Genomic DNA, 21,268 nt, shown 5'->3' on the forward strand with positions numbered 1-21,268 from the left:
ACCACAGAAGAAAGCTTACATGTATCAGTGGTGAGAAAAGGTGAGCTGAATAAACCAAATCTCAACTTGGGTATCTCAGAAAAATAAAATAGGATGCCACTGCTTCCCAGCACTGACAGAGGAAGAACAACCCTGAAGAAGAAACCATGCTTATTTGTAATGAGATGGTGGGAAACAAATGTGACTACAGGCTGAGATCTAGTAACACTTTAAGATTTGGGCATTTTGTCTCAATCTTTTAAGATATTTTTCTTAAACAAAGCATCTAAACTAAAACTTAATCTCGACAAAGTATTTCTATTTAATAATTCCCTGTGTTGGAAAATTTTAATCAGAATAAAGCAGAAATCAAACAAATCTTTTTAAAAATAATATACGCATATCTGATATTATAAGCATAATATGATTCTAGAGACTTAAAATGCTTCTTTCTCTAACATGAAGTTTTTCATGAGTTAGAGAGAAGGAGTCTACTTACCTGCAGCACAAGCTGCTAAAAACTTCTCACTCTTGCACAGGCGTTCAGCTATAAGATGTGTACAGTTTTTATATTTCTGGAAGAACCCATATGAAGCAATGTTACTACAGAAAGAATTTCTTACTAAAACACTTTTATTCTTACAGTATCAAAGGGCATTTTTATGGCTTTTAAGTCAGTTTGAATTTTGTCTCTATGTTGAAGGTTCTGTAGGTTTCTGTACTCACCTCACTCTTTATAAAAGTGCAATCTAGCTTTAAAAGCAACTTGACTAGAGCTTCCTTCTCCTCCATCTTAAACCCTGTCATCTGGATGACATGTTTGGTGGCACCACCTTCCATCTAGCACAGACACATACAGGAGAAAGCAGATGTTAGACAGTGTGCGTAAGGTTGCTTTATTCTTTCTTAATTGTGAGTACTAAAAAGAAACTAAAGCCATGAAATAGATTACGAATTAAACATGTGAAGCTTACTTGTAAACAATGATGTCAAATATAGTTACTACAATAAAACCCACTTTCAAGTTAATTTCTCAAAATCTTAAGTGAATTTTCGTTGTTGTTTCACCATTAATATCCTCCAGTATTGTATTATTTTCCATTAAAACACACCACTGAATATGACTGTTTACACAGCCATAGGAGTCTATGTAAATATGAGCATGGTTACCAACAGAACTCATATTTCTACAGTATTTATATCAAATAATTTAAGAGACAGACACAAAGACTCCAACTCTTGTGTCCATTCTACATTTCTAGTTTCTTCTCTCCCCACCCTCCACACACAGTCTCCCTGAAATGGGTGTGTGTTCAAATACCACAATATATTTCTGATGTGTATATCAATTTTATCAAAAGGTAAAAAGAAAAACCACATGGTATAACTCAACTTCATTTTCACGGGACCTCAACTCATATGAAATACAATTCACAAAGTATTTTGCATTTAAGGTGTTATCTAATTCATAGATCTTCTAATTAAAATGTTTGTTTGTTCAAATTAGGTTAGAATGATAGACAACACCTTGAGAAAATTCTGTTTTGCTCTGGAGAAAAGGATAGCATATAAATGGATTTCCAGTAACTTTTGTTTCTCTGACATTTTTTGTTGCAGTATCTGCAGAATAGGATCTCATACCATAGTCAGAAAAAAATAGTTGCTATTCTCAACATTCGAAGAAACAATTGCTTCTCAGAAAAATCAGTTACCTTTAATTGTTGAGCAGAGTATATATACTAAGTAAGAATATGGCCCTGGATTCAATCAATGTACATCAGAAAAAAAGTTTAAAAAGTGTAGGAATTTGAACAAAGAAGTAAGCGAAGAATGTTTTACAGCATTTCATTTTGAAGGACTAAAACAAGGTTACATACCCATGAGTTCCATACCTATACAATATAGATGTAAAATATTTGGGGGGAACCTTGAATTTAAACTAATAATAAAGGTTTTTTTCTTCTCAACACTATTCCATAATCAAAATAAAGTAACAATTATTTACACAGAATATAAACTACTTTAGAAATTTTAAGTTCTTGAGAGATGACTTAAAGTATGAAAGGGGATATGTGATTTAGATGATCAAAGTTTGGTACCTGAGCAGAGTCCTGGAACCAAAACTCTGCAACATATCAGGATTACTACACACACACACACACACACACACACACACACACACACACACACACACACACACACAGAGAGACACACACACAGGGAGAGAGAGAGAGAGAGAGAGAGAGACAGAGACAGAGAGAGAGAGACAGAGAGAGAGAGACAGAGAGAGAGAGAGAGAGACAGAGAGAGAACACACTTACACAGATACACATACTATCCCCCCAACCAACACCCCAAAATTTATTCTGGCCTAAGAATGAAAGTTTCACTATAAACCATACAGTTCCCCATTTTACCTTTTCCCATGCTTGGAAGAAGCTCCTAAAGCATATGTGCATATCTGAGAAACAGTTCATCTTAATGCTTTCTGACACACTGAAGCCTTGAATTGCATGGGCACAACAGTTCACAGGTCATATGTTAAAGAGCACAGTAGAGCTGCACATCAAAGCCACATCTCTCAAACCCATTCTTAGTCAGTAAAAGCTGATATCAAGACCTCAACATAACTGTCCTCAGTATTTGCCATGACACCAAAAGAGGCAACAGGTATACAGTGCCAGCCTCTAAAATACTGAAACCCAGATGCAAAACATAAATATCTTTATGAATGAGACTTTCAAACAAACTTCACTGTAAGTTTTAGGGCACTAGGACACAATTATAAAATGTACATTGATGTGCATGTATCAAATGAAAAAATATATTTATAAAATTCTAGGATCAATAAAGACACAATTATTTCCTTGAGCAAGGATCTTTTTACTGTATTAATTCTAAAAATTATTTTCAAGGTTAATATAGGTAATGCTTGAATGACAATACCAAATAACACAGACTAGCAATATAGATGAATTTTATAAAGAATGTAGTTTATGAAAAAACATTAGTTTCAAAAATATCTAAACCCACATAGTGCACTTGTATTATACAGCATATGCCTGTAACTAGGGGAGAAAGCTGTTTTAATTAATTTAAAGGATTTAAGAAAATCTTTTAGTAATTTTTATTTAGAAAATGATACATTGTTTTAGAAATAACCAAGTAGAATTCAATGTATCTAAAACAATTGTCTTGGTATTTGACCAATGTTTTTATAGATCTCAAAAACCAGTTATGAGAGGCTATGATTTTTAAAAATAGTATGTATTTTCCAAATTGTATTTTTTTCTATGTATTTATAAGTAAAAATTTTCAAAACTAGTTAGCAGGCCATTTTAAAAAATATTACAAAAAGGAGAAGAATTAGAGTAGTTTTTAAAACTTAAAATCTTACCTATTGAAAACATGAGGCATTAAAACTGTTATGGAATAACTGTGATTGGGATAGGGACAGAGTGAAGCTTAGGATTCAAGCACTTGCCTACTATGAAAGGGACACTGCAATCAATTCCCATGTCTTGTTATCCCCAATAATCAAAAAGGAGTAAATATAAAATTGCTGTAACCCCATTGCCAACAAGTTGCCTTTAAACATTGCATTATGCTTTATGAAAATTACATGTTATATAGAAATAAAAGAACATCTATTATACTCTGCTCTTTTCATATCAGCAATTGCTACTTCAAATTCTGAATTAAGTGACATTTTAATATATTTTGTTTTGAGGTATAAATTGTTAAAGCATTAGATTGTATTGAAATTATTTATATATATATATGCATATATAAGTTTTTTAACCATAAATCTTGTCTTTATAGTATACCTTTTGATGGCAATAATCAGCTGCACATATTTAGCAACATTTTCTGCTAAACAATGTCTCATAATAATGAAAATAAGACTAACTATATACAGCAGCAGAAAACACAAAATTATTTTTAAAGTAATTTCCTTATTTTGAAAATAATATGAAACAGAAACTTTTCATGTAAATCAGGAAAAGGAAGAAACCAAAGTGATAAAACACAATATCTTGATTCAAACAGTATGAACACATACATGTTCAAAAACAAATCAGAAAGTAAGACATTTATTCACAAGTTTATCAGAAAAACAGGAGGTGTTTTAGTTAACTTTCAGAGAACTATAAACCTTGGAAAGGTTTTTAGAAAGGCAAGACTAATTTAATTGCCTTTTGTAATTATGTTATTAACCTGAGATATAACATAGCAATATTTCTGAATATCATACTATATGACAAAGATTGCATATGACATTAAATATACATGACTACATGGGACACTTAATGTTACATAAACATGGTAATATAGACTATGGATGCATTTCATATATAAGAGTTCTAGTTTTTCCATATCCTGCATGATTAAGAAAACAGTAAACAACAGCATGATGTGTTAATGAGTTAAAAGAGAACACTACAAACATGCCCTTAATGCAAGAAAATACATTTGTATTATATAGCCTGTAATTAGGAGAGAAAGCCACGTTTTATAAACTCCAAGGAATTACTTAAGCAAACCCGTTAATAATTTTATTTGGAAAATGATACATTGTTTTAGAAATAACCAAGTAAAATTCAATGTATCTATAAATACTGTCTTGGTAGTTAACCAGTGTTTTTTATAGATCTCAAGCCAGTTTTGAGAGGAAGCCATGATTTTTAACTCTGTATGTCAAAAAGCAAGGCAATTGAAGTGGGATTGAATTTTATGTAGGTGGTATGTTCTGAAGTATGGAGAACTGAGAGCTTGCTTCTAAAGATCTTTAAATCAGGAAAGAACAAGCATTCCATAACAGTTAATACCAGCAGCATTTCTAGAAACATTACATATCTTCCCAGCTGAGGGGGCAGTAAGAGACGGGTAGATATGAACCTCCAAGCACCAACACAGAGGACAATATTACTTAAAAGAGGAGAAAAGAGACCATCCATTTTTAGTAACTAAATGTTTATCTTTATAATAATTTACATCACTACATTTCTAGTTATAAAAGTTCTTTGTAGTAGTATTTTAAAGACTTCCTACTAAAAATTCTTTAAAATGTACTTGCCCTGAACCATACAAAGCACAAAACTAAGGAGACAGTGCCTATGAACACAGCTGCCCCTTTATACAGTGAGCAACTGTTGCTGTGGTGTGGACTTTCTTAAAATATCTCTCACCATGGCCTATCCTTGATGCCTGTAATTCTTTGACAGTTGGTGTCAGCCAGAAGCACCAGGAAACCTACAGTTCTCATTACTGTGATCATGTATATTCTATCCTAAGTTTTTAAATAGAACATTTGAATTCTTTACAATATGCCAGCACTGGAACATGTTTGAAGAATGGAGCTACAATATGTTAAAAAGAAAATTTATAAAGAAAAGCAGAAACAGTCAGGCATGCTGGAGTACAGCTTTAATTCCAGCACTTGGGAGGCAGAGGCAGGTGGGTCTCTGATTTAAGCCAGAGTGGTTGGTCTACATTGTGAGTTCCAAATCAACAACAGCTACAATGAGACTCTGTCTCAAAAACAAACAAATCCCCCAAAACAACAACGACAACAAAATCAAGGCAGGGATATAGGTAATACAACAAAGGTTTCAGGCTGAGGCAGAACAATGACTACAAGACAGGTCAGCATGGACACAAAGTGAGACCCTATGGGACAAGATAGGCAAGTGGGGTAGGTGAGACGGTAGGATCAACAGTTGGCTAAAAAATTGCTTCAGAAAAGAGAAGCCAGGGTGCCTAACAAAGTCCCTGGAACAAGTGAGGACAAATCTTTCCTATTCTGTATTATAATGTCTTTTACAAAGCATATACAAGTCTCCAGATAGTTAATTTCACTGCTTTGAATTCAAAATTTCAAAGATTTAACTGAAATTGAATTTAAACTTAAAATTACAATGAAATTGACTATGGCCAAAGCTCTGGATTTCTGCTTTACAATGCTGCAAAGCATATATTCCTATCTTAGTACTCATACTATGTGAGTGATATTCTGCTGGTTTTGAACTGTTTAATTCCAGGTGGAGTGTTAGAATCCTGGCCTAGGAACCAGACCTTTGAAATTTGTTTTAAAACATGTTAGTGGCAAGGAGATGGCTCAGCAGGTAACGGCTCTTGCCACCAAGCCTAAAGACCTGATTTAGCTTAAATACCCAGATAGAACATATATTCACAGGCACACACAAAATAAATATGAAAAGAAGTAATCTTACTTCCTGTCCCACCTTTCCACAATATGACTAATTATTTAACTGAGGTATGGAGGGATTGGGGATGGAGCTCAATGCTATAATATCTACGTAGCATGTGTAAGACTAGGTTCACTCTATAACCAACACACAAAAGATAAACCGAAACAAAAAACTCCAAGTCTCTAGTGATGAGATTTCTGAAATATTATTGAGTCTAGGAAAAGGAGTAGTCATTAATTCCTTTAATGGAGATTTTGACAACAGACAATTAACAAAATGATACTATGGTAAGAAAAAATAGTAGGCGCCTGAAGAAAAATGTAGAAATACTCCCATCTATCCAACACCATATATGGTGCTGGCTGGACTAAAACTTTTAATTTAGGATTAAAGGAGTCCTTAGGAAGCAAACTGTACAAAGACAGCTTTCTGTAAGAAAAACACTATTCTAAGATTAATTAATTAAAATGATTAATTTAATTCTTATTAAGGACATAGTATGATCTACAAGTCTATACACTTCATATATATTTATTTACTGTATCTACCTAAATATAGATGAGAATACAACATACTGGTAAAAATGCTAGAAATTACACCTAATTTAAGCTAGATAAGGAAATAAATACCTAGTCAATCCCTGGTACCACGGGTAGAGAAAAAAATAAAGAAAACTACCTTGAGGATTCAATCTTTGTATAAATATTGAAACCAAGACTCAAAGATAAGCCTGTTACTATGGAAAGGTTATGCCTTTTCTACAATGGCAACCTGGCTTAAATTTTAGATTTAATCTACTTCTCTTAAACAATTTTTTGAGGCAATTTTACAAAGCAATCTATTTTCTATCAGTACAACAGGAAGGTAATATGAGAGAGAATCTACTACATGGGGAAGGAGACATTTAGAGCAACAAAATGAAAAAAAACTTAATTTTTCATCATTTTCAAAAACATAATACCAATGTCTAAAATATTCACTCATTTCTAGGAATATTCTAAAGAGAACTATTACTTTTCTTTTGGTAAAAATTTCTATTATTTTTTCTTTCAAAACAGATTTGGGTCAATTATTGAAAATTTTCAAACATATTTTATTATTAAAAATAAAATATTTTAAAATTCAAAATAATCTTGCTATAATCAATTAAAGGAACAGGTGATGTTCAACTACAGTTCTGAAAGATTCTTCAGTCTCCTTTGGCTTTATGATTTTAACCTTATGGAGAACTGAATTCATTTTTAACATGGTTTTTAAAGCATTGGAAAGATTTGTAAAATAATATAGCTAAGAAATAAAATGAAAATACTATTGGGTTCCTAAAAATCAAAGAGTCATCCATGGAAATTGTGAATGCATGGAATGGAATTTTAACTGCTCTTAATTTTGATTATGAAAAGGAATTAAAACAAACTACTATTTCATACACTGCCATGATCTAAGCTTCCTGCTTTACAAAAGCAAAAATATTCTAAATTACATAACTGATCTTCACCTAAGTCCATGAAGCATGAGAAAAATCTCAACTTTGGAAACAGGTCCAATAGAAGTTTAATTGCTTAGTGAATATTAATCTACATTAAATCTAAACATTTGAGTGATTCAACATTCTGACTCAAGAAACGAAATTCTTGATGTTAATTTACAAATAATCACATTTCTTCTCACACAAATCTACTCGAGTGATCAGCTATGTTCTGAACTCCTAGAAAAAACAAGAAACATTCCATTCACAGGAAGAGCTTGAAAATCAACGTAAGACCTGGGTTGTGACAGAGAAACAAACAGAAGTTAATTGTATATTGTGAATCCAGTTCATTTCCAATGTCTCAAAAGAATTTTTTTCCCCTTTTTCTCCTCTGTAGAGGATAGTCATTTGTCACAAAAGAGCTTGGGGAATTTAAAATTAAGTTCCATCGACCACAGGTCCCAAATCTCGATTTGGAGTATTAAGGCAAATCACTATTTGTCAATTTAGCCAGACCTTGGAAGTGGAATACATTTCTGCTTGATCACTCAAGAGTTGTCCCGGTACTCAGGCAGCAGACAGAACCCCAGGAACACAGACCCTGCCTTTAGGAAAGGTGTGCGCGCGCTGCTCTTCAAAACCTACAATATCGCTGAGATAAAAGCTCATTTCGTTTCAGTGTGAAAAACAATTCTACTCGAGAGAAAGAATGTCTCGATTTTTCTCTTAATGAAAGGCAGGCCCTGGGAATCCCTGCCACCTTCAAGGAAGCTAAGGTTTGAAGGTGTCCAGGAGCCGGCAAGGGGATGAGGTAGCCTAGACGGCTCTATGGAAACTGGAGACGCTGGCGGCCTAGCGCCCGGAGCCCCGGCATCAGGCAGCGGCCTGAGCGCGCTGCGGAGGTCACCAGGGACCTGTCTGCGGGATCCGGCCGAGCAGGCCAAAGGAGCCAGCGCGGGCCTCGAGTTCGCCATGAAGGAACCGCGGCTGTGGAAAGCGCGAGCTCCTCCGCGGCCCAGCTAGGATGTCAGAGGCGCTGCCCGAGAACGTGGTAAATGGCGTCTTCCGAGCTGAGGCGCTTTACCTTCCCGGCTGAAAGAAACTTCAGGGCTGTTTTCTTCGTGTGGCGCTGCCGGTGGCGGCGGTAGGGCGAAGACTACCACGGTAGTACTCACAGCTCCAATAATCTGGGTTCTAGGAAATAATTTCCCGCCGCGCGCTCGGCGTCCCCGGAAGCAGTTTACTACTTCCGGGTGGTTGTCAGTGACGCTCTCGAGCGGTCGTCAGGGTTCTCTGAGCTGTGGACTGCTGGATTCTAGCCAGCGCGTGAGGCCCTTGCAGGATCCGCGCCACAGAGAGAAACTGGTAAGTGACTTTTCCCTCTCTTCTCCTTCGGGCCGTCGGCTACCTGCCGCATGTTGGTAGGACCCAGAAGTGGACAGGAGTTGACCCCTAAATCCCCATCCATTCCTGTGGTGCCTGATCCTCCTAGAGGCTGGAGAAGGCCCTAGGATCCTGCCTACTGTCTTCATTCCCTTGATCTGTCTACAACGTGGAAGTCAATCTTGGGTCCCCAAGCGTTCCTAGGCAAGGCCGAAGACAACTGGTTCTGTGCCAGTGATCCAGCAGTGTTTCTACTGTCTCCTATTCACAAGGTTTGGTCACCCTGGTTTCTTGAAAGGTATACTTTCAGAAAGGAATGAATGCTCTGACTTTACTCCAAACTCTTTTGACTGTGAATAATTCAGGACAACTTTGGATGGAGATTTGGAGTTACCCAGAGGAGTTGTAAATAGAAATTACTTCTGACAGATATCTAGTTTGAGGAAAGATGCTCATTTATTCAAAGACCCAAAAGGTGTCACATAATGAATCTTAAAGTGTTACTTTTGACTAATGCAGTTTCCTCCGGGGAGTTCACTCATCACCTTGTTATTCATTCATCACTTTTTTCCTATTTCTCGAAATCAGTCAATCCCAAAAGAGGTCTAGAGTCAGCCATAAAGAAAAATACAATGGGGCTAAAGAGATGCAACAGTGATTAAGAACACTCTGCTCTTCAAGAGGTCATGAGTTCGATTCCCAGCACCCACATGGTAGCTCACAACTGGCTATAACTGCAGTAAAATGGGATTATGACCTCTTCTGGTGTGCAGGTATACATGCAGACAAAAAACCATATACATAAAATACATGTGTAAACAAATCTTTTTAAAAAGAAAAGTGCCATATATTCAATTAAAAGCCCCGAAGCATCAGACAAGTGCCCTTTTGTCTTTTGAGAGTAAAACTATATTTAAGTAAGCATGTTGATCTTTCTAACCTCCTGTTTGATTAATCACTGAGTGTTACAAATATTGTCACCTTATTGTTTTTTTTTTTTAAACTTATATCTTAAACGTTATACGTGCTTTTAGGGAGATTTTATGTTCTTTACGTATAATAACTAGCTTTAAAAAAATCACTATTCCTATTTGTGACTCACATTCATATAGCAGTTCATGAATGCTCATAGGTGTTTATCTTCTGCCTAGTAGTTTATATTTACTGTTAAGTACTTATAAAAGAAAATCCTTTGCATACATTTTATATTGCAATTGAGAGGTTGTAACATAGACATATGAAATTGTATACCTGACTCTGGCTCTTTACTGTATTTACCTATCATGTTAGCATGTGCTTGTGACTCCATGTGTTTGGGAGACAGGAGCAGGAGCATTAGTGGTTCAAGGCCACTAGGTCACATCTTAGACACTCAAGACTAGTCAGAGCTAGCTGTCATTTACCTGGTCTCAAAAACAGAATAAAACAAAACAAGACCAAAAAAAAAAAAAAAAGCAAACAGCAAAACAGGCTGTAGAGATGGAAGGATTCTTGTTATTCATTTAGAATTCTGAAGTTGTTTCTCTGTACCCACATCTGGTGGCTTACAATGGCTCTGTAACTCCAGCTCCAATGTCCTCTTCTGGCTTCTGCAGGTATCTGCATATGTGTTGTATGTGAATTCTCTCTCTCTCTCTCTCTCTCTCTCTCTCTCTCTCTCTCTCTCACACACACACACACACACACACACACACACACACACACACACATAAAAGGAGAGGGAGGAAAAGGGAGAGGGAGAGGGAGAGAAAGAGATTTTCAAAAAGAACACAGATCAAAAATCATTCATTTCTGACTTAGGTACAATAATACATTGCATTAGAAGTCAATCAATGTGTACTTTAATGTAATTAAACTTTGGTGATTACGAGATTTAAAGCCTATTTTCAGTTGTGAATAATATAAATTCTGGTCACTGGCCAATTTTATTATTTTAACTCAAAGATAAATGAATTCTAGAGGACGAGCTAACTCTAAAGGCAGCAATTCAGACACACATTTTTATATATTTACTTATAAATGTCAATTATTTATGGTTGCCTGCTGTCTCCTATGCAATGTGATCTTCAGTCATCACAGTAATAGGGGTATTATGCTTCTTTTACAGACGATAAAGTTGAGGCAGGAGTAGCTTTGTACATTATCCAAGTTTACAAACAGTTAATAAGTACCAAACCTATGATTTGAACCAGTGCGTCTCCAGGCTATACTCTTAACAAAATTGTCATATTACCTCCAGTTAGGTTTTAATCCTGGCCTAGCTTTGATGCATATGTTTTTTTAGCTACAGAGAATGATCTACGATAGCTGTACTTTCAGATTTGAATGAGTAAGTTTATTATTTATCAACCTAAAATAAAAATATATAGCAAGAGATACGTAAGTAACAAAATATCATCAAACTAAGTGTTCAAAACATATAGGCAAAACTGACTGGGAAAGGCCCTTTAAGGCACTCAGCTGGAGTTACTGACCCCCACGCCTTGCGTGAATCTTCTAAGTAAAGGAACAGATAGTTGCAGATAGAGATAACATCAGCAACATAGGTTCCCACAGCATGAAGTAGAACCAACTGAAGAAGTCAAGGCAGTCAACTAGATTTTTCCAAAGATGAGCTTTCCAGAGCTAAACTTCTGCCTTCTCATTCCCGTAGTTCACTTTTTTATATCATGAAAGAAACAACAATAACAACTTTTGAAACTGGGGAGGAGGATAACATTTGAGATGTAAATAAATAAAATAACCAATAAATAAAAAAAGAAAGTAGTTTGCCTTGTAGCTGTTCTTAAAGGCACCATGTATGGGCCAAGAGAAATGCAGGTAACCCTACTTTTCAAGGAGCTCAAATAGCACATGGCAGTTTACCAATATCATACATATTATAGTATATAAAGGAATTTCTCCACCTCGTTGGATAGATAATATATTACTTGATAGCAGTTTTAGTGTATTAGAAAACCTTGGTCAGTGGGGCTTTGTGTGTACTGTGTCTGTCATTCCCCAAGGAGCAGTGTAATGAAATGGACAAGATTAAAGTTTTGGGCATTTTGAATCTTAATTATGAGCCTTTTTATTTTTTTAAAACAGCTTCTACACAAATAGTCAGGAGACCTTTCTGAGCTTCTGTATAGTGGACCCACAGGAATGCTACAAAAATCATGTGAGTTGGTATGGTAAAGGTGTACTCAGCCTGACTCACAGTGGACATCCAAACAATAGAGATTTTTGTATTCTTCCTTAGTCTTTTGGGATTTAGATTGATGCAGGTGCTGAGGATGGCTCTTGCAGAGGACCTGGGCTTGGTTTCCAGCACCCTCATTGTGGTTTAGAACTACCTGTAGCACATTTGAAGGGGATTCCACATCCATTTCTGAACTCTGCAGGCATCAGGCGCTCATGTGATTTACATAAGCAAACAAAGCACTCCTTATACATCTAGTACAAAAAGTGCTTAAAATCTTTAAAAGAATATTGATGGAGATAACCCTGCATTATCAATTAGATAGGATACAGAATCTCCTTACTTCCACTGTACTACGACATGAAGTTCTATATAGAAATAGTTATTACAGATGTCATTTACAAACATTGCTACTGAAAAACATTGTAGTGTCATGCAGAGTAAACAGTTTGCTTCCTGGATACTGATGAAGAAAGTCTTGATAAAGAAAAATATGGAGGAGTGTAGGCTTAGTGAGGATTCTGCAAGGGGATAAAAGGAAAGAGTGGTCACAAGAGAACGGTCACAAGTCATTTGGATACATTGGATAGTGAAGGCTGGCAGAAGCGAAGGTGAAGTTGGAGGTCAAGGTCACTGTAGGCACAGTGTGTGCATGTTTGAAGATGTTAGGCTTTTCACTGTGGACATTGATTTGTGTGTGTGACCACAGGTGTGCAGGGTTGAATTGGCACTTATTTTCCCTTGTTCTTTTTCCTTCTCTCCTGAAGGTTAATGTCTCACAGAAATATTTGCAACACACAAATAAGCCAAAAAGAAGGAAATGAAAACCTGCTCATTAACCCCATTCAGAGATACCTACTCAGCATATCTTCCACATTATTTCAGGTTTATGTGTGTGTGCTTTAAAAATAAAAGTATTTAATAGTCAACAGTTTATCTTGTGACCTACTTGTTTGCTTATTCCGTGAATCTTTTAATGACTTTGTTGCTATACAATGAACTTTAGGGCCCCGCACACTACTTAGTTTTTTTTTTTTTCTATTTTTTTTCTTTCTTTTTTTTTTTTTTTTTATTAACTTGAGTATCTCTTATTTACATTTCGAGTGTTATTCCCTTTCCCGGTTTCCGGGCAAACATCCCCCTAATCCATCCCCCTCCCCTTCTTTATGGGTGTTCCCCTCCCCATCCTCCCCTCATTGCCGCCCTCCCCCCAACAATTAGTTCACTGGGGGTTCAGTCTTAGCAGGACCCAGGGCTTCCCTTTCCACTGGTGCTCTTACTAGGATATTCATTGCTACCTATGAGGTCAGAGTCCAAGGTCAGTCCATGTATAGTCTTTAGGTAGTGGCTTAGTCCCTGGAAGCTCTGGTTGCTTGGCATTGTTGTTCATAAGGGGTCTCGAGCGCCTTCAAGCTCTTCCAGTTTCTTCTCTGATTCCTTCAACGGGGGTCCTGTTCTCAGTTCAGTGGTTTGCTGCTGGCATTCACCTCTGTATTTGCTGTATTCTGGCTGTGTCTCTCAGGAGAGATCTATATCTGGTTCCTGTAGGCCTGCACTTCTTTGCTTCATCCATATTGTCTAATTGGGTGACTATATGTATGGGCCACATGTGGGGCAGGCTCTGAATGGGTGTTCCTTCTGTGTCTGTTTTAATCTTTGCCTCTCTATTCCCTGCCAAGGGTATTCTTGTCCCCTTTTAAAGAAGGAATGAAGCATTCACATTTTGATCATCCGTCTTGAGTTTCATGTGTTCTGTGCATCTAGGGTAATTCAAGCATTTGGGCTAATAGCCATTTATCAATGAGTGCATACCATGTGTGTTTTTCTGTGATTGGGTTAGCTCACTCAGGATGATATTTTCCAGTTCCAACCATTTGCCTACGAATTTCATAAAGTCATTATTTTTGATAGCTGAGTAATATTCCATTGTGTAGATGTACCACATTTTCTGTATCCATTCCTCTGTTGAAGGGCATCTGGATTCTTTCCAGCTTCTGGCTATTATAAATAAGGCTGCTATGAACATAGTGGAGCACGTGTCTTTAGTCTTAAGAGTGTGTTATCACTTTTATATAGACACCCTACTGCTAAATGATAGTAAAATAAATATTTGAATGTATAATAAAAAGTTTTGTAATAAAATCTTTTGTCTTTTATATCTACTCACTTGTAACAAATAAAATAAAGAGAAATGATCACATGTGTCATTTATACATATAGTATGACTCAAATTATCAAATTATTAATTTTTACTAATTTTATTTAAAATCTAAAATTCAGACAATTTAAAGGGATACATACTAAGATGTTAGCCTCTTTCTACTCCCCTCATAATTAATTTTATATAACTTATATGTAATTAGATCTAATTATGTTTAAACTTAGAATTCAGAAGATGTACAGGGTACTGGATTAGTCTCTTTATACTCTTCTTGTCCTCCCTAAAATCAACCTAAATAGTACCTTGTATGAATGAAAGAAATCACATTGTGTGCATAATGCAATTTTAACTTTTTAGGTTGTGAATGAATGGTATTTTTATAAGAGCTGGGAAAAAGATTTTTTGTACCATGGGATGTAGTAAAGGGCACATGGCTAAACAACCAAAATATGAGTGTGAGTTCCGCCCATACTTTCCCCCATTCTTGGTCTACTTCTGCATATCTCACAAAGTCACCTAACCTTGGTGTTTTCTCTTCCATAAACACTCAGTATGGCCAGTTTCTTTTGAACCATTCAAAGAGATGAAGTAGTTATTGTCAGTCCATGACTTCAGCTAAGCATCTTTTACTATTCATGCACATTTGTGTGATGTGTGTATGTGCATGCATGTGTATGGGTAGACTTATAAGTTCTTGAGTAATTGCTAACCTTCATGCACTTCTAGAATATATGTGTTTCTAAAGAAAAGAGTGAAATTAAGCAAGCCTACGGAGTATTTGGCAGGCTTCCCTCAGTGCACACAAGTGGGACAGCCATCTTGGCTTCCTACGGTCTTTTTAGTCTCTTACACAGTTCTGTGAATTGAGTGAAAGCATACTGTAGTTGGTAGTGAGGTAGGAAGGCTCATCCAAGTGCCAGATGAGCTTCTTGGTCAGATGAGTATTCTGAATTTAGCATGGTCACTGCTTACAGGTAATGTCCTCCTCACACACATCAACGTACTCACTACTTGCATCCCTACTTTCCAACAGTTATGTTCAAGTAGCGATTTTACTATTTGGTTCACAAAGCCTAACACCAAAGCAAAATACGGAGACCAAGGTTAGACCTTAGTGTGCCTTTGTGTACTCCATAACAGAAGTAGTGATAGTTCATACTAAACTGGTGTTTGTATCCTTAATTAGGCCATACAGTATAATAGAGTTGATTTCAGAGAGAACTCGAGCAATAATATATTAAACTTATTAAATTATTATCTGAAAGTGTTATTTAAGTTCCGTGAGATATACTTTCTATCAAATAGTAATATAATGGTACCTCTGTGGATTTTCTAAGTTAAATGTAATAATGTATAAAATCTACCAATAACCCTAAAGGTTTTTATTGGGGGTTTATATAGTTCTGCTTTTTAAAAAGTAAAGTTACTGTTTTAAATAAAGTGGGACAAATAATTGAAGTCATATGGATTCTGATTTAAATCCTAATTCTTAGTTTCTTTTTACTTGTTATCCTTATTTATAAAATAGAGATAACAGTGATGTGTTCATAACACCTTTGTGGAGGTTAAATAAATGATGCATGCACAGAATTCAATGCGGTGGCTGGCGCTGCAAGCACATTGTTTGTTGGAGTTTACCTAGAAGCAGATGTCAAGAAGGACAACAAATTGTTACCTAAATTTCTGTATTCAAGTAGCCAAAAAGTAAAAGTTTAGCCAGGGATGCTTCTCATACCTGTAATCTCAGGTCCTAGAGGATGAAGCAGGAGTCACACAGGTTTGAACGTAGCATAGAGGGTATGGTGAGACTCTGTTCTCCCAAATGCAAAACAACAAAGTTTTTATAGAAAACTTTATTAGAAAACTAATCAATTTTTCTCATCTGAATAATATTAGTATGCATGTTACCCATTTACTCCTGTACACAGAGTAATACTTGCTAAAATAAAATAAAAATTATTATTTTTCTAGCTCTTGTCTTTGTTTTTAAAGTAGTTGTGTAGATGCATCAGTGCTGTGCTTTTTACCTAGTAATTTCTAACTGTCACCTCAGAGATTAGGAGCCTTTTGTTTTAGGTGAGTGTGTCTTCACAACTTAAGATGTGTTACTGTGAATCATGAGGCACAAAGCAAGTGATTTAGATAAACCTCTTTATCTTCAGGAAGACATGAAGGCTGAGGTGTTACAGGTTTCTCTGGACCTGTAACTAACTCAAGACTACCTCTTCAGAGTGAAAATGTAGACTCTGTGGTTTACAACACGCTTTCCAGAAGAGGCTTCTTGATTTTTCTACCTGGCACATACCAGTGTGTGGACATGACAAGCACTCCCCTTGAGGCTTTCACTATTCAAAAGAATTCTTCCCTCACCCTGGCCTCTGGGTGTGAAAGACTCTGCTTGTCTCTCATATTCAGCAACTTCCACTTGAGTCTTCCTGTTTTTCTCTCAGGGAGGCACAGGTAATCTAACAGTGTAAATCTGGAGTTCACCTAATTCCAAATCATGAGCTTTAGAAAGATTTCATGCTTGTTATGCTGAGGTCTAAATTTTCAATAATATGGGTCTTTTGAATGATATGGTATGATATTTATTGTGTAATTATATTATGACATTTCTTTACCTAGTTTTCTTTCTTTCCTTTTAATCTTAGCTCATCATACATTTTTACTTTTAGAATACAAGGTTTGTTTAATCACATAGAACATTCTTTGAAATGTTGTAGATGTGTTGTTTCTTTCTCTAGTATGTATGCATTCATGTTTTCTCTCAGATATATTGGTGAGGTATGCCATTGTTGCTTAAAGTGAGCTAATCTGTTTCTGCAATCTGGGAGAGAGGTCCATTGTGAGCTGGTTGTGTAAGGTCAGCACAATGCTTTGTTCCTGCAATGCCTTTTTGGCTGGTGTTCATTCTTCTGATTAGCATTACTTAATCCTGTCCTGGGACTTTGTCAGTTGTTAACCTATCACGTCTCACATGTTGGTGATAGGGGGTCACTTATACTCAAGAATTACTGAAAACCTTCAGAGAATGGTTTTTGTTCTTTTATTTTTTGTTACTGTTTTTATTTTTATTTTTTGACAGTTATGCAGTTATGCCTGTAAGAGTGTAGGTAAGGATGTGTAGGGTGTCTCTAAGGTTTTTTTGTCTGTGTTTGTATGGTGCACCTGTGCATGTGGGTGTGACTATACATATGGAAGCCACACAGGTCAATGCTAGGTGTCTTTCTCAGTTTTTCTGTGGCCTTTCTTCCCCAGACAGGCTCACTAACTGAATCTGTCACTTACTGATTTAGCTAACTTGACTGGCCTGCAAGCTCTAGGCGTCTGCTTGTCTCTGCATCCTCAGCACTGTGGTTACAGAAGTATGCCCTCACTGTTCAGCGGGGGTGGTTGGGAGGACACGACTCAGTTCTATGTCCCCAGCCCTCTGTTTTGAAGCAAGGTCTCCCTCTGTACTGTAAGTTGGCCTTGAATTTTTTATATTCTTGTGTTGACCTCTAGAGCTTGTCTTTTTTAAATTATTTTTTACAGAATTTTATCTAAATATTTATTGCAATATAAATTAAAATTAAATATAAAAAACTTTCAGTACCATCTCATTAATGCAATACCCTTTAAAAGAAAATTTGAATTTTCTAAAACTAACAAAATTAATGAAATAACTGCATTGTTTTTGTATTATAAATGTGTTCAATGTCTGTCCTAATGAAAGGAAAATAAATTTCAGATCTGCTCCCATTCTCAGTATGCTTTGATATGTAGCTTTAGCTAAAATAAGTGAACAAAATATAGCCTTATATTTGCAGGTAGTTGGTCAAGTATTCAAAATCTGCTCAGATAATTGTGGCTATTATGCATTGACGCTTGACCAGAATTTAGCAAACAAGTGGTAGCTTCTTAGTGTAGCCTGGGCACAGGTCATCTCATAGCTTCCTACTGTTGCTATAAACTTCTTGCTCTGTCTTATGCTTTGACTTATCATTTTACAGAAATATAATTCTGTTCCACAATGAAGTAACTTTTGGAAGGAAAATAATAATTTTTCGTAAGATATACTGATCTTCCAAGTCTTAATAATGAAGAATTTCATCAGGAACATCTTGAAATACATGTTTTCCAGAAATCTAACTTTTTGTTTATAAGTTCAAATTATATTGTTGACAACAGATATTACCTGGCGTTTTACTTGATGGATAGTTAGCAAATTGATAGCCCAATCTGGTTAATTTTGAGGAACCAATATACAAAGACTTAATAAAATTAATAATTCTTGCTGACACATCAAGGACTTTATTAAACAAACGTGACATTAATATTTATTCCAAATGTGGTGCTGAAGAAACAAGTTCAGTGAATACCCAGCAGAGCAGGGTAGGATTCTTCCTGGAACCTAGGAGTATTATATGGTATATGACAAATAGAAAATTAAGTCCAAGGGAAATTTAAGTTGTCCATCGTTTTCCCTTACAAAGTGGATATTGGGTTATCTAGGTAAACTCAGTGCAGTGGTAAAGCTTTTCAGAAGTAGACCAACTGACAGAAGAATTCTGAGTGATCAGTGTGGCAAAGGTGGAGGAGGTGGACCACAAGTCAAGGAGTGACATTCACCTCTTCCTGTCCTATTTCTGTAGTTAATACAGGCTATGTATTCACTTCTGAATATTTGGAGTTAGGAGCCAATGAGACAGAATATGCAAAGTTTGTCTTTCTGTGTCTGGATTGCCTTGCTCAATATGGCCTTGTCTAGTTCCACCCATTTACCAGGGAGGTTCATGACTTTATTTTTCTTTATAGCTATATAGTAATCCACAGTGTACTTGTACCATATTTTGATTACCCATTTGTCCATTGTAGGACATTGAGGTTGTTTTCATTGTTTTCACTGTTATGAATGTAGTAGAAATGAACATGGCTGAGCAAGTGTCTTTAGAGTAGGATGTTAAATTCTTTTGGGCACATGGCTAGGAGAAGTGAAGCTGAGTAACTGGTTCATATGACAGATTTATGTTTAGTTTTTTGAGAATTCTTCATTCTCCACACTTATTTCCAGAGTGGCTGCACTGGTTTGCAATTCTACCAACAGTGAATGAAAATCATTTTGTCCTGTTTGTGTGTGTGTGTGTGTGTGTGTGTGTGTGTGTGTGTGTGTGTGTGTGTGTGTGTTTATCTGTGTGCGGGTGTGTGTCTTTGTGTGTGTGTACATGTGTGTGTCCCATGCCACATCCTCTCCAGCATTTATTGTCAGTTCCTTTGTTATCTTTGTTATTCTAAGGTAAGATGAAATCTTAGTTGTTTTGATTTACATTTCCCTAATTTCTAGGCACAATGACTCCTCCTCCTCATTCTCTTCCTCCTTCTCTTCTTGTCTCTCCCTCTGTCCCCTTACCTGCTTCATCCTCCTCCTCCTCCTCCTCCTCTTCTTGTCCCTCCCTCTGTCGACTTACTCCCTTCCTCCTTTCTTTTTTTTATCTTCCTCTAATAATTCTCTATTCATATCTCAGGTACATTTTATAAAGAAGTCATTTGTTTTTATTCTTTGTGTTTTGATTTTTTTTAATATACTCTGGATATCAATCCTCTGTCAGATGATAGCTGGCAAAGATTCTCTTCCTTTCTATGGGATTCCTCTTCACTTGACAGATTGTTTCTTTAGCTGTGCAGAAGCTCGTTAGTTTTATGAAGTCCCATTTGTCAGTTGTTGGCCTTAATATTTGGGCATATTGAGTCCCATTTAGGAAGTTCATTCCAACACCTGTATAATGTAGGATACTGTGCATGCTTTCTTGTAGCAATTTTAGTGTTTCAGGTTTCAAGCCTAGGTCTTTGATCCATTTAGAGTTTTGTACAAGGTGATAAATATGTTTAGTTTAATTTTCCTATATGACGACATCCAGTTTTTAACAACACCACATGGCAAAGTGCTTTCTTTTTTCCATCATATGTTTTTGGTGTCTTTGTCAAGTATTAAGTGACTGAAATTATGTTTGCTCATGCTTGGGTCTTCAACTCAGTTGTGTTCCATTGGTTTACACATTTGTTTTTGTGTCAGGGCTATATTGTTTTTATCACTGCAGCTATATATTGTATCTTTACATAGAATTGTAGCTCCACCTACTTTGCTTTTACTCAGAATTGTTTTACCTATCCATGATTTTTAGTTATCCACAGATTTTGGTAGAATGGTCATATTTGCCATTTGATTCTGCCAATCCATGAGCATGGGATGTCCTTCTATTTTCTAGTTTCTGTCTTTAACTCCTTCTTCAGATGTTTACGTTTTTATTGTAGAGGTTCTTCAATTGCTTACTTAGGTTTATTCTTAGATATTATATTATGAATGGGAATGTGTCCACGATCTCTTCTTTGTATGTTTGTTGGTTAGTATATAGAAAAACCATTGATTTATATACTTCTACACGGCTGAATTTATTGTTTCTTGAAGCTTTCTGGTATAATTCTGGAATACTCTAAAGTATATATCATGTCATCTGCAGATATGGATAGTTTATTTGAATTTTTTTTATTTCTTTCTCTTGCCTAATTAATTCAGTTTACAGAGTAATATTGAAAGGGACAAGGGATAGTGGACATCCTTAAATGTAAATTTAAGACCATCTGGAAGAATACCAGGTCCTGTCCAGAGTCTGTAGACCACATGCAGGAATCTCATTTTTCACAAATCTCATTTTTCACTTTGTTTTTAGTCTCCCTCTCCCTCTCTCTCTCTCTCTCTCTCTCTCTCTCTCTCTCTCTCTCTCTCTCTCTCTCTCTCTCTCTCCCCACCCCTGCTTGCTTGCTTGATTTAATTCATCCAATCATCTGTTTGCTTTCAGTATTTTTTTTCAAGCCAATAGCCTAGAAATTAGATGAAAAATTAAAGA

General features: G+C 36.1%; 2 protein-coding genes across 13 annotated transcripts in view; one reads left to right on the top strand and one right to left on the bottom strand.

The window, feature by feature from the left end:
* The window catches only part of Slf1 (SMC5/6 complex localization factor 1), a 107,246-nt gene extending 98,365 nt beyond the window's left edge, over positions 1-8,881 (bottom strand). Inside the window, exons 1-3 of one of the 2 annotated variants that reach the window (XM_087617471.1) lie at positions 8,744-8,881; positions 706-819; positions 479-554 (exon numbers count right to left, since the gene is read on the bottom strand). Coding sequence is in view for 1 of the 2 variants with exons in the window: in NM_001106400.1 (NP_001099870.1) it covers positions 479-554; positions 706-819 (190 nt within the window). In the remaining variant the exon portion in view is untranslated. The remainder of the gene's footprint in view (positions 1-478; positions 555-705; positions 820-8,743) is intronic. The other variant, NM_001106400.1, reaches the window with a different exon arrangement.
* The window catches only part of Kiaa0825 (KIAA0825 homolog), a 561,100-nt gene continuing 548,679 nt past the window's right edge, over positions 8,848-21,268 (top strand). For 9 of the 11 annotated variants that reach the window (XM_087617477.1, XM_087617494.1, XM_087617486.1 and 6 more), the window contains exon 1: positions 8,912-9,024. The gene's annotated coding sequence lies outside the window, so the exon portion shown is untranslated. Of the gene's footprint in view, positions 9,025-21,268 lie in introns of all 11 variants that reach the window. The other 2 variants (NM_001419450.2, NM_001446612.1) reach the window with 1 other exon arrangement.

The sequence above is a fragment of the Rattus norvegicus genome, chromosome 2 (genome assembly GCF_021556685.1).
Source record: "Rattus norvegicus strain SHRSP/BbbUtx chromosome 2, alternate assembly SHRSP_T2T, whole genome shotgun sequence".
In the NCBI taxonomy this organism is placed as follows: Eukaryota; Metazoa; Chordata; class Mammalia; order Rodentia; family Muridae; genus Rattus; species Rattus norvegicus.